Genomic DNA, 12,371 nt, shown 5'->3' with positions numbered 1-12,371 from the left:
CCCTTAAGATGTTCAGTCTGTTTACCACTTCCATAATAACCTTGTTCAGTCCATTTAGAAAGAGAAGTCTCTTCTTGCTCATGCTATGAAACCATTATCACAACGAGACAGCCGCCCACTTCCAAATATTGTTCAGTCCATTTAGGAAGAGGAGTCTCTCTGCCTGCGTGTGAGTCCCTTCCCCCGACTTGCAGCTTTTCCCGCAACTGCTTTCGAGGGTCCACTCTTGAAGTTTTTTGGGGTACAATTTTAAGGTTGAGCCGTTCAGAAACAAAAACAGAGGCCCTTCTCCTTCCCTGGGAGCAAAGGGTCTTCATCATCTTCATCTTTAGGACTATCTCTGGGAGCATCTCTAGGAACTGAGGTTTTCTCCTTTCCCATTTGGAGCAAAAGTCCTCATCTGATTCATCTCTACGGACTGAGGTTTTCTCCTTTCCCGTTTGGAGCAAAAGTCCTCATCTGGTTCATCTCTCCCTGTCCAAACTTCTCATGAAATTACAGCTGCGTCAGCATCTGCCTATCTCAGCGCAGGTGCTTTTGCTTACGAGTTGAACACTCCACCCCCCATATCTTCATGAAATTACAACAGGATACTCTGATATATCATAGCTTCACAAGAGAATTTCAGCTTTAAGCATCTCCTCTCTCTCTTCCCTCAGGTTTTCAGCTCTTCACAGCAGTAAAAAGGGTTAATCTCACCTCGGCCTTGCAGCTTTGCAGCTGGAATGTTGAATTTTTCTTATCGCAGTGGAGAGGGGGGAGAGCCGAGCCGCTCCGGCTGCCCACGGCAAGGCAGTGGGGGGGGTTCCATGGCTGGAACAGGTCCATGGCTCCAGGATGGCCGTGGCCCGGCCCGGCCTGGCCCAAGCAGGGCCTGGCCGGGCCCACTGGCCCCCACACGGGGCCCGCAGCCACCTGTGCCAGCGCCGGAAACGAGAGAGAGTTTGGAGGGGGAGTTTGCCTATTCTTAAATGTGGATCACAGAGGTGATCACAATTTTAAGTGGCTTAGAGAATTGTCCATATTCAAACTGGCCAGCTGATAGGTTCTATCAGTTCCCAGAGGAAGCTGTAAGCACCCCTTAGCAAGGACGTCCCTTCTGGGACTATGCTTGCTAACCTATGACAGGTGTGCAGCTAATGTCATGGAAAAATTCCAATTAACTTGAATAAGCACTGGGTCAGGCCCATATTTTGTAGTGAATCTTACTAGTAGAGTCTATTCCAACAGTTCCAAACACATGGGGCAAAGCAATTATCAGTGTCAGGCTGCAGTCTGTATGCTTACATCAACGCTAAATGTGATCCTTCCTAAATGGAATGCCTAAATTGGCCACGCAGGACTTAATTCAGATTCCTCCTTGGTTTCAATCTCGTAATTGCAGTGAGGTTTTTGGATCCACTTTTTGTTAACTTCAAGATGGCAACTATATCAAACTCTCAGTTTAGATCATGCAGGGGTGCTACCAAGTCCCAGTTCATGCTTCTGCTCTATCCTGTGTCTGTTGTCAAGACAAAAGAGGTTTTCATTTCTCTGAAAGTTATGCAGGATGTGCAACGTGCTCCAAACAGATCATAAAACCACAGAGCACGCCACATCAAAATTAGATGCAAAAACTGAGAGTGGATTTTCTAGGATGGGAGGTAATGACCTTGTTAGGACTGTAGTGACTAATGGCTCTGGTGCTAGGACTTGCAATAAGCTCTGCAACAGCAAGAGCTTCACCTGTAATTTCAGCATAAAGATTATCTTCTTCTCAGCGTCATCTAATGCTAATGGTTGCTTGCTCAGCTGTTTTAGAAATCCAGACCCCACATTGGTTCATCGCTGATGTTTACCATTAGCTTCATCAGGCTTTGGGGCATTAATTGCACATAGATGTTTGAGCATTCAAGTGGCATCTCAGCAACTTTCCATCTGTCCTGCTAGATAGGATGACATCTTCCTTTTTATCCTTAGAAGGCCTTTGCCATCAGCTGTTCTTCACTTTTGCAGCAAACAGGTGTTCCTAAGATTACATGTTTTTTATGTGTAACCTTTTCTGTTCATTTTCATCACACCATATGGCATCACATTGAAATAAAGCAGGGCTTCTCCTAAATAAGGACAGGACTCCATCATGGCAAACCATGTACAGAGGATGTGGAGAGCCCTGCAGGTAGAGCAAGAATGAGACGTGTGATGCTTCAGCACTATTGCTGAATGTAGGAAGACCAGGGAGGGGCATTTTCTTTCCTTTCTTCTTCCTTCAGTTTGCTTTTGTTTGTGCAGCACTCATCACCTGGCTCTCTTGGGCTGAAGACTGCCAGGAGTAGCTGGGACTGTTGCTTAAGAATGTGTTTATAGCTGCAAAACTAAAAAGGTCATATTCTATTTTGGCCTGCTAGAGTCTCAGGCTGATTCTCCCTCCTCCTTGCCCTCCCATTTTTGCTGATGTGCCATGTAGTAAGCAGAAATACTGTCAGCCTAGCACCCCGGAGCCCCTGCCATGGACCAGAGTCCTCCAGCTGCAGTAACTGCCTGGCAAACAGAAAATATTTGGGTAGCCAGGCTTGAGTTCTGCACATCATCTCAAAAGATTCTCCGCCTGTCAACAAACTCCTTTGGCAAATGTCAGCTGTCCTGAGGTGGTTTTGGGGGCATTTTTTTGATAGTAAATTGAAGATGCTACCAAAGGAAGTACTGTGCTAGGGGCTGATTACTGTATTGCAGGATCAAATTGTACGTATTTCCCTCTTTACTCCAAGCTGATCAGTTTGTATCGGTATGTGTAGTACAACATTGATGTATGCATTAATCACCAGAGCAGCTGGTAATTAATTAATTTATCTTTATCTCTTTTTTATTCTCATTGGGATGTGTAGTACCATGAGCAGAGGAAATAGGAAGGAAAAGAAAATATTTATGAAAAAGTGCCAAGTACTGGGGCATCTCTGTAAAAACATCACTGCCTAAATAGACTGTAAAACATGAATCATGGTGTTTTGGTTTGAAAGATTAAGCTGGCTGAGAAGAAGTGATGCTGCCTTGTTAAGACTTGCATTTGTCTAGCATTTTCATATGAACAGTGCCATTCTGTTAGCCATGGCTTCTTCAGGGGAACACTACAGCTCTCCAAGACAACATTTGTATTGAAGAAACAAGGATCAAAGGCTTCCACACAATTTCTCTTATTTGTGCTGGAAGAGAGAGCCTGTCCAGCCCACACAGAAACCTCCATGTTGTTCAGCTGAGGGCTGTAGGGCACACTTCAGGGATGTCCTGACTGGCATTTTGAACAGTGCTGCAGCTTGGAGAAAGCAGTAAGAGGAAATCTTCTCTTTGGTGTGGAAAATGCAGCTGAAAACTTGCCTGCTCTTTGAGGGCACAGCGTCCCAAAAAAGACTCTTAGCCAAGTGATCTGTGACATGGGAAGACATGGTCCAGGGGGGAAAAAAATGGTATGACACTGTCAAGCCTCAAAGATTTTGATGCAGGTAAGAACCAATATCTCAGTAGTCATCTGTTTAAAGGGGATGCTGCTTTCATTTCTTCTTTATGGACAATGGAACTGGCACTCTCCTTAATGGCAAAGGCTGCAGGGGGGAAAGAACTGAAGGTACAAATAGTTTCCCAGTCTTACAGAAGAAGCAAATGTGGGCTGGGAACAGGATGCAAGTTTGTTGATTCACTGTCAAATAATGAATTATCTGACATCCTGTTCATTGATTTTTTGTTGTCCACTGTGCAATAAAAATATGCCAAGGTTTGTAGCTGTGTACTGAGGCAGTGAAAGAGTTATTAGACCTTTTTTTTTACTTATCTTTAAAAACAAGGCAAAGCAAGTCCTTTTCTCCAGGATTACTGTAGTACATTCATTTTACATTATTTGTCCTGGAACTGATTAGCAGCGGCAGCTTTCACCATAATTAAACAGATCATAATTAAACATATTTTTGTTTTATGAGCTGTGGCAAATTCAGATTCTCTGTAAGGTAGCTCTTAGGAATGAAGGTAATTTGCATGTTATAGCAAAGAGCATGTTACAGGAGACATACTAGCAGATGGCTTCAGGGCTTGTTTGCATTCAAAATACATAGCACCTGCAAGCAAAAATGCAGGTAAAAAAATCCATGATAATTTGGGGTTCTTACCCACATGGAATCAGTGTTACTCACTGGACCAGTTATTTAATTCCCAATCGTCCACAAACATGTCAGAGCAGCTGGGCTTCTGCAGTCTCCTGGGATCTGCTTTTAAAAACTCGGTCCATTCCGGTAGTATTTGCTGGTTCTTTCACAGAATGGAGTACGAGTGAGTCTGGACTAGAATGTAGGTGATAATCTTCTAGTCTCTGCCTGAGAAAGAAGTTGCTTCTGTCCCTCTCTAAAAGTTGTCTGGGGTGAGGAGATAATAGCAGAGTCATTAAAAATGCAGTGTTTGGATATGAAGACTATTTTCAGATCCGAGTTGAATTTTATGGCTTTAGAATGAAATAAGTTAGAAGAGGAGGGATAAATACTGTCAAAATAAAGTCAAGTGGAATAAAAAAACCTAAGTCTGGAGTGAGTGAACTGTTTGGGCTAAGCCTCATGGAACATGTTTCTCCTGTTCCCCCTCTCATTTTGCTATAAACAGTAAGTCTCTGTATTTGAAAAGTCTGTTTGTATTCTCTCTGTGATATACAAACACCTTCAGAGAACCTTAGATTATGATTTCAGTAAAATTTGTCTGAAAAACAGAAACATCAACGTCCCTGTTCTTCAGCCAAGGAACTGAGTTATCAAGAGGTTGTAAATAACTTGTCTGAGGTCACAGAGGGAGGCTGCAAAAGACTGATGACTTGACCTAGTTTTTCATGTTCTAGTTCTTACCCAGTTCCTGAACTACAAGACCGTTTGCCTTACAAGACCAGCTCTTCTGGTCTTCAGCTCTTCTAAATGTATAACTCTAGTTTTCTTTCTTAGGACAGGTGAGACACAACACCCCAAAACTGCCCTGAGACAACAGATATGATATTCCAGTTTTGAGTTCACCCTCCATTTAATTAACACTCATATCTCCCAGATTCAGGGAAGTTGACATTTGAATGTGCTTTCCTCTCCTGACCCATTTCCATAATGCTGCAGTACTGAGTACCAGTGACAGCTGTGAACTCTAAGCAAGTTCAGAAGGTGAATTATGATCATGTCTTCCGCTCACCTAATTATTTTCTGAATCACAACCAAACTGAAGGTGTTCTCAAAGGCAATGAATAAGTTAGAGGGAATTCCACTGTGAACGTCTGAACTGCTGTCTGACTGCTGGGGGAATCAAACTCTTCTCAGCCTTTACTTTCTAAATGTGTAACATAGCAAATAGTATCTTGGCATCAGGCCTTCAAAGGGATGGCTTTTCAGAGCATTAACTCAGAACTACACGCTATGCACATTTGGGGAATTCACCTGCTTATTCCGGAATAATTCTGCATTCCGTGTTCTCCTGCCACTCATATGAAATGGGCAGGAATTTTAGATGAGCAACACATGCAAAATCAAGTCCTTTAGGGCAATACATCACCTGAGGTGACCAACTCTGTTCAGCATAAACCCACATACATAGCCCAGTGTGTAGGATGCTTGTGTGGCTTGGTGAACAGCGTAATTCTGCTGAAAGCGTGCTTCAGTCCATATTTCTGTGAGATCTGACAGCACCTAGGCTGACTTGTGAACTCTGGTGAGGAAAGTAAAGCCTTGCATTTGGTTTCAACTCCCAGGAGTGCCAGGTGAGAAGTCAGACCTGCATCAGAATGACGCAGAACAAGTAGGTCAGCAGTTTCATTGTATGCATCTTCTGTGTGCCTCTGTGTGTGTGTGTGTGTGTGCATGTGTGAACTTGAGAAAATGAAAAACCATGGCACTGAATCCCTAAGTTTCTGCTCTGTCTTCTTTAGGCAAATGTCTCACTGACTGTTTCATGTGTAGTTGAAGAGAATCAAGGCTGTTTAGTCCTCCTGTTGCAGTAAAACATGGGGCAACAATATGTGGAAATGGTAAAGAATTGCAGAATGAGTGGATTTCTTCTAACAGTGAGTGAGAGCTTTGGCTAAAAATAAGGAGAATGGCGTTATTCTTTGCCATGTTTCATCTGCCCCAGTTGCACTCTCTCTGCTTAGTGTCTGCCAAACTGATAGCTTGTTGAAGATTTAAAGAACCAGTACTCACATTCCTGCAATAGCAGCCAGAACAGCTGAGGTTACCATCTCTTCTTCAGGCTTTCCTTCCTAGAACCTGCAAGAAACAAGCATCTTCACCCCCACTCCTCTCATTGTCTATGTCACAGGCACTGTCCTGAATTGCTGCTTCGGCAGGTTGGGCAGCTTGGGTTGTTTACCATGCCGTGAAAACGCACAGCATTTTGGGGGCAGCTGGACAGCAAGGGATTGACAGCGTGTCTGCCTGAGGATTATAATCCCTTTCAGGCTGGGGGAGTTTTGGAAATGCGAGCAGCCTGGAATGATCAGGCTGTACTCTGGAGCAGCTGCACTATGGGCAGGAGGCAAGGAAGACAATGAAATTCATTGCCCAGATAAGCAGTCACAAACTGTGGGTTAGCCTTTGCCGCGGAGGAGCAGTGCCCCTGCAGGGGCTCTTGGGCCGAAGTCACCAGCCATTGTCCATGGCTGCCCTCTTAAACCCTGCACGAGCCGGACCAAGCACTTTATCTGGCTTTTATAAGAAGCAAAGGAGGGGGAAAAAATCAAGAATGAAAAGCGGATGGGGTTTGGTTTTGCTGGGCAGCTGAAGCGGAGTGGCCCTGTGCCCCTTGCGCCGCAGCCGACGATGGAGAGCCGGGGAGGAGGGTTTGCAGCCCGCTGCCGGACAGTTCTTTGTGTGTACATTCATTCCGCGGGACGGGCTGCGCTGCCGCCCCTGCTGCCGTGTTCGCCAGGCCGGAGGACGGCGGCGCTGGCAGAGCCGGGCTGTGCCCGCCATCCCGCAGGGCCGCGGCCCGGGGCGCTCGGGGGCCTGCAGGAACGGGGGAGGGCGTGGGAGAAGGGGACGCAGCGGGAGCGGGAAGCGAAGGGAGGCTCTGCCTCGTGAGTGTTCGCAGGCAGCAAGGTAGCCAAAGGTGTGCCAGGCTCTCCCATGCCGCCAAATGTGTCCGGCTCCCGCGGCTAAGGGAGAGGCTCGGAGCGGGGACACGCCGAGCATCCTCCAGCCCAGCCCGGGGGATTGGTTAAGGAGCGGGGTCGCAGAGGGCAGGCAGCAAGGCTCAGGCAGCGCTTCTGCCTGCTCTGCCTCCCGCCTCCCCCTCTCCCCCAGCCCTCCCCTTCATCCCTGTTGTGTGTGGCAGCTAAACACCGAGGCGAGCGAGAGCGGATGGCGGACTGCACGCACGCCAGGCAGCCTGGGATGCTGGCTTTTCCTTCTGCTGGCTGCAGGCAGGGCTCGGTTTCAGACATGAGTGGAGAGAAACCTAAAAAGAAAGCTTTCTATCTAGTGAGGATGAAGCCACTGAAGGAGCCCACCACCACCACTAACAACAATGTCTCGTTTGTGATACAGTATCACATAGGCAAGGAGATCAAACACATTTGCAGCAACTGCAGTCGCGGGGAGGAAGCCCGTGACGGTGAGTGCTGAGATCCTGTGGGTGTAGGAGCGAGGCAGGGGAGCGCGTGTGCTTGCTTGGGGGGTGCGCGGACATGTGTGCGCTCCCGTCGGAGCCTGGGATGCTCGGCTTGCTCCTCCACAGATCCCAGGGAAAGAGGAAAGGAAGCGCGGGAGGAATGCGCTGGGCATTGATTCAGCCTGTCGATCAGGGAGATGCCAAAAGGGACAGGTCCCTTCGTCTGCCACAGAAGCTTTGTGCTAACAGTTAAGGCACCAACTCTTCTCTTTTTGTTTCCCGTTCCCTTTTCCCCCCAGTTGCTATAGAAATTGCTGTTTGTATTGATTGTGTTTTGTTCCCATTCCTATGAATTTTAGATCAGGGGTTTTTGCCTTGATACATCAACTTTTTCCTTGTCGTGCTGCAATAGAGTTTGCTTGACTCAACTGAATATCTGGAAGGTCTGGTTTATCAGGAATACCGCTAGTGTGATTTTCATCGTGCTGTCAAATGCATGGGGGAAATTGTATTTTTATTGGAATTAATATAGTGCTCTTCAGACAACTGTTCTCATCCCTTCCCCCTCTCCTTTCGGGACTGAGCAAAACCTCTAGAGGGTATTCAGAGAGTGACGGTGTAATCAATCACAGGTGTTGCTACAGGTAAGTATATGCTTTTTATGTTTCATGTTTCTAGGAATGCAAATATTTGAAGGCAACAATGACAAATTCTTTGGATTTTGCCAAAGTCAGCAATTAGGAGAAGCTGAGAACTACAAGCAGCATACAAGCATTCAGGCAAAAAATAGCCTCACAGATGTTACCCCACATTCTTGTTCAATGTTGTATTACTTCGCTTTGCTGTGAGGATTTGCATGCTACTTAGGACTGAAGGCACTCGACTTAGGACTCCCTATTAACTGATGTGGTAGACAGATCTCATTTTCTGAAGGTCAGGGAAAGACTTTTTTTGGTGATAAATGTGAATATGAAATTGTTACCGTTTTCTGAGCAGAGGTTCTTAGTAGTTGTTGGCACTTCATTTTTCTGCTTTTGTCATTAAGGTTAGTATTATTACTATTATTAATAATATTTTAATTAACCAACTCTGCTTTCATTTGCTCTCTGCAAAAGAACAAAATATCATTTGGGATCTCATGGTTCTTTGTCAACCACAGGTCTGCAGTTTAACGAAGTAACCGTGGTTTTGCTAAATGTCTCTTCAGAATTAGCATCCTGCTAGTGTGATTATAGTTTCCTTTGATTAAAAAGCAGCTAAAGCTGAACAGAATTGCTTTTGGTGAAAAAGGAGAAAATAGCGTGAGAAGCCTGGAAATCCACTGTGGGTTAAGCACTCTTTCTGCTTATGCCACTACAGCTGAGGGAAGAATCTGATGGATGCTATGTAAATTGTTGAGTGTTTCCTTTCCTGTTGTGTGCTGCTGGTGACAGCAAGCCCTACAGATACTAAATGAAGGGCTATGTCCAGCAGTAGTAGTTACTTTACACTATTAGTGTAGTTTATGTATCCTTAAAAGCAAATGAAGCCATTTATAAAAATATGCTTTCCTAGATTAATTGAATTGACCTAAAACTCAATTGCATCAACATCTTTTGCTGTGGTTTTTTTTTTGAACCTTGTACTTGAAATCTTAGCACAGTAAGAGAAGAAGATGCTTTCCTCCCTTTTAAGGCACGCGTGTACACATGGATACATATGAATGTATAACTTCAGTTGCTTGTACCTCTTGGCAGACCAATAGGTTTGTATTTAAGGAGTTTGCTTCCTTTTCTATGTTTGGTTATTTATCTTCAAACCATTAGACACTGCACGGGCAGGGTATGCCTCTTGGCAGGAGATAATCTAGTAACCCTAGGGAGGCAAAGAATAGAGCAGAGAGGCTCCCAGCCATCAGGCTTCCAGAGCATGTCATCGGTCTGGTTTTGCCCCCTCTTTCTGTGGGGTAGGATTTCATTCTGCCTCATGCAAATGACTTTTAAGATCATAATCTTAAAAGTATCTAATACCAGCACAGCCTTAATCTTTTCCTTCCCACCAGCATGCACAGCTATGAGTTTCTTTCAGAAAGTAAAGAAACTGTCATCCCAGCTATGCTGCCTGGGCACACTCACTGATTTGACTCTGACACATTTTTCAGCAGTGAAAAATGCCTGGGGTTTTTTTTCTGACGAATGCCTATTCCAGACCTTTTGGTGTTTGGAGGGAAAGGATGATATAATGGACTGAAATTACGTGATGATCATATCAGACAGATCAAGTAAAAATCTGTGAACACTCAGATACAGAGAAACCTGTCAGAATCTCAAGATGTCCGTGCGTCCTCACAGTTGCACAGCCTAAAGAGCTCTTTGGAAGGGGACCATTTACTACTTTTTATAAGGGAAATGCACAGTGCTTTGCAATGTGAGCACCCCCACCCTCCTATTCAAATTATATATAGTTTATGTATGGTCTTGCAGGCCTGTAGCTGCTCTAGTGTACCCAAATGTCCTGTGTGGGTCCTGTGACCTGAGCAACTATTGTATTTGTTGGAACTGTGTACAAAGACTAGGATTCAGTCCCTATGGCATAGGCAAATCAGTGGGATACATTGATTTAATGCTGAAATATCCTCCAAATCCAGTTATGAGTCCTGGATTCTAGTCATCGTCTTACTCTGCATTTTCATTGTACTACTACTCTAGGAGAAGGGAAATTTATGCTGAAACCAAGGGAAATCCTTAAAAAGCCACCACCAAATCTAGCAAAAGTCATGACTAGGAGAATAGTAAAAGAGATAGCCATGAAACTGAAGGAAAAGATGGAAGCAGGTACTGAGTCATACAATATCTTGGAAGGGAGGTCATGTAATTTGGAGAGAAGTCAGTGAAGGAATTTGGAGATGCAGATGGGCTCACTGAAGTAAGGGTAAAAGGAGTTGATGTGGATGCAGCATTTTGATGAGGTAAAAAATAAGAAATGAAGAGTTCAAAGAGAAGCAGGAGGCTACAGTAATAAGATGGACATGGGAGATGCTTTAACTATTGGACTGAAAGGAATGGATGTATTTAATGCTATTTTAGTTGCGAAATAGAAACAACAAGAGGAGTCTATAAAAACACCAATACTAAAAAGTTGTGTGACAGAATAACAGAAAGGGTGTTGAAAATGGAGTAGTGAAACTGTATGTGAGTGAAGAATGAGGTGTGTGGCCATGAGATATTCAGGACAGGATGCCAGAGAGGCAATCGGACATGGTGGACTGAACCGAGAGGGAGAGGTCAAGTGAAGAGAGGTATGAGTCACCTCCAGGAATACAAGAGCGATCAGGGCTGAGCTCTGAATGCTGAGGGCTGCGAGGAAGGTGTTGGGAGAAGCAGAATGGTGAAGAGTTGCAAAAGTCCCAAGAAAAAACAGACAAGAATTGAGGAGACAACACAAGTTGTTCCAGGAGCATGAAGGGGAATGAAAATGCTTTCTGAACATAAATGTGGGGAAGTGACTGATAATCCTGTAGAGCAGAAGGAGCTAGAACTACAAGAGATCAAGGTCCACTGCAATGCTAAACATGTCCTGTTATATACAGAGAACTTCTCAGTGTGCTGATTTTGGTGGTCTCTGGGAGGGCTGTGATAATGCTGGGTCATAGCAGATGACATGACTGATGAACACGAGAGTAGTAGTTAGGGAAACAAGTAAAGAAAGAAGAGACTTGTCTGGTTTTTATTTATTTTATACTGAAAACGGACTGCAAATCTCAGTGTCTTATTGAAGTCTGAGCCTGGCTCTGGAACATAGTTTAGACACATCTCTACTTTAGTGTGGCTGGAAAGAACTGTAGAGGCTTCAAAGACACCCAGAAATGACCTAACAGGAAGAGTGAGTGGAACAACTGAAGTGGGATACTTTTGATTTTTATGCAAAAGATCTGACAAGAAAAATTTAAGTGGAAAGCAGTTACTTAAGAGTGTGTTGCAAGAGAAGGAATTCACAGAGCAAAGCATTTTTTTTATCATTGTCAGATGAGGGTTCTCAGCTCAAGGGTTCTCTGCAGAGTATCTCTGGGCAACTTTAGGCATGTCCATCATGTATTGCTCTGTACCCAAGCTCTTTGTCTGTAAAATGGAGATAGTAGGATTTCCTTCCACTTGCCTGCTGGTTTGTAAATAGATTATGAGTCCTTTAGTGGAGAGGGGGAGGAAAGGACTGTCTCTTCCCATTTCCATTCCTAGTGCCAAGGACTATGGGGCTCGAGATTTTTAGGGTCTTTAGGTTCAAGTGTAGTGGAAGTACAAATAATATTAAGAATGGACATACCTGAAAGGTTTCATTCAGACAGACTCATATTCAGTCTATTTATTATGTGCTCCTATACTTCATGGTTTTGCTATTTAAGCAGAAATTATTCTAACATCTTATATATGCATGGAAATCAGTGTGGACTGAGATACTGTTGCCGTAGGAATTCCGACACTTGTTTTTCTGCCACTACCCATCTTCTAGAGCTTCCAGATAAATATGTTTTCCAAATAGAAAAGGGGAGGGTTGTGTATGGGGGCTTGTGCATGTGCGTGTGTGTGTGTGTGTATGCATGTGTGATTCCCACCTCGAACTGAAGACTTACTTCTTTTGACTGGGAACTTTGAGAACATTTACTTTAGCATCACTTAAGAGATTGTCTCTGAGGTGACTGTATTGCTTCCCACAAAAGTAATTACTAAATTAAATAGTTATCTTCTAGACAAACTGTAAGCCCTGGAAGAGCTGTGTATAGAAATAAGTTTTACTTCACTAATTCC

The 12,371-nt window shown here is 44.3% G+C and overlaps 1 protein-coding gene across 8 annotated transcripts in view; it reads left to right on the top strand.

The window, feature by feature from the left end:
• The window catches only part of PHACTR1 (phosphatase and actin regulator 1), a 308,524-nt gene that overhangs the window by 153,586 nt on the left and 142,567 nt on the right, over positions 1-12,371 (top strand). Inside the window, exon 1 of one of the 8 annotated variants that reach the window (XM_032115260.1) lies at positions 7,326-7,593. The exons of 6 other annotated variants lie outside the window; for them this stretch is intronic. In XM_032115260.1, the coding sequence (XP_031971151.1) occupies positions 7,341-7,593 (253 nt within the window). In that variant the 5' untranslated portion in view covers positions 7,326-7,340. Of the gene's footprint in view, positions 1-7,325; positions 7,594-7,651; positions 7,839-12,371 lie in introns of those variants that run through there. One more of the 8 variants, XM_032115279.1, reaches the window with a different exon arrangement.

Source organism: Corvus moneduloides, chromosome 1 (genome assembly GCF_009650955.1).
Source record: "Corvus moneduloides isolate bCorMon1 chromosome 1, bCorMon1.pri, whole genome shotgun sequence".
Taxonomy (NCBI): domain Eukaryota; kingdom Metazoa; phylum Chordata; class Aves; order Passeriformes; family Corvidae; genus Corvus; species Corvus moneduloides.
The sequence above is the reverse complement of the archived record's forward strand: the minus strand, read 5'-3'. Positions and strand labels throughout refer to the sequence as shown.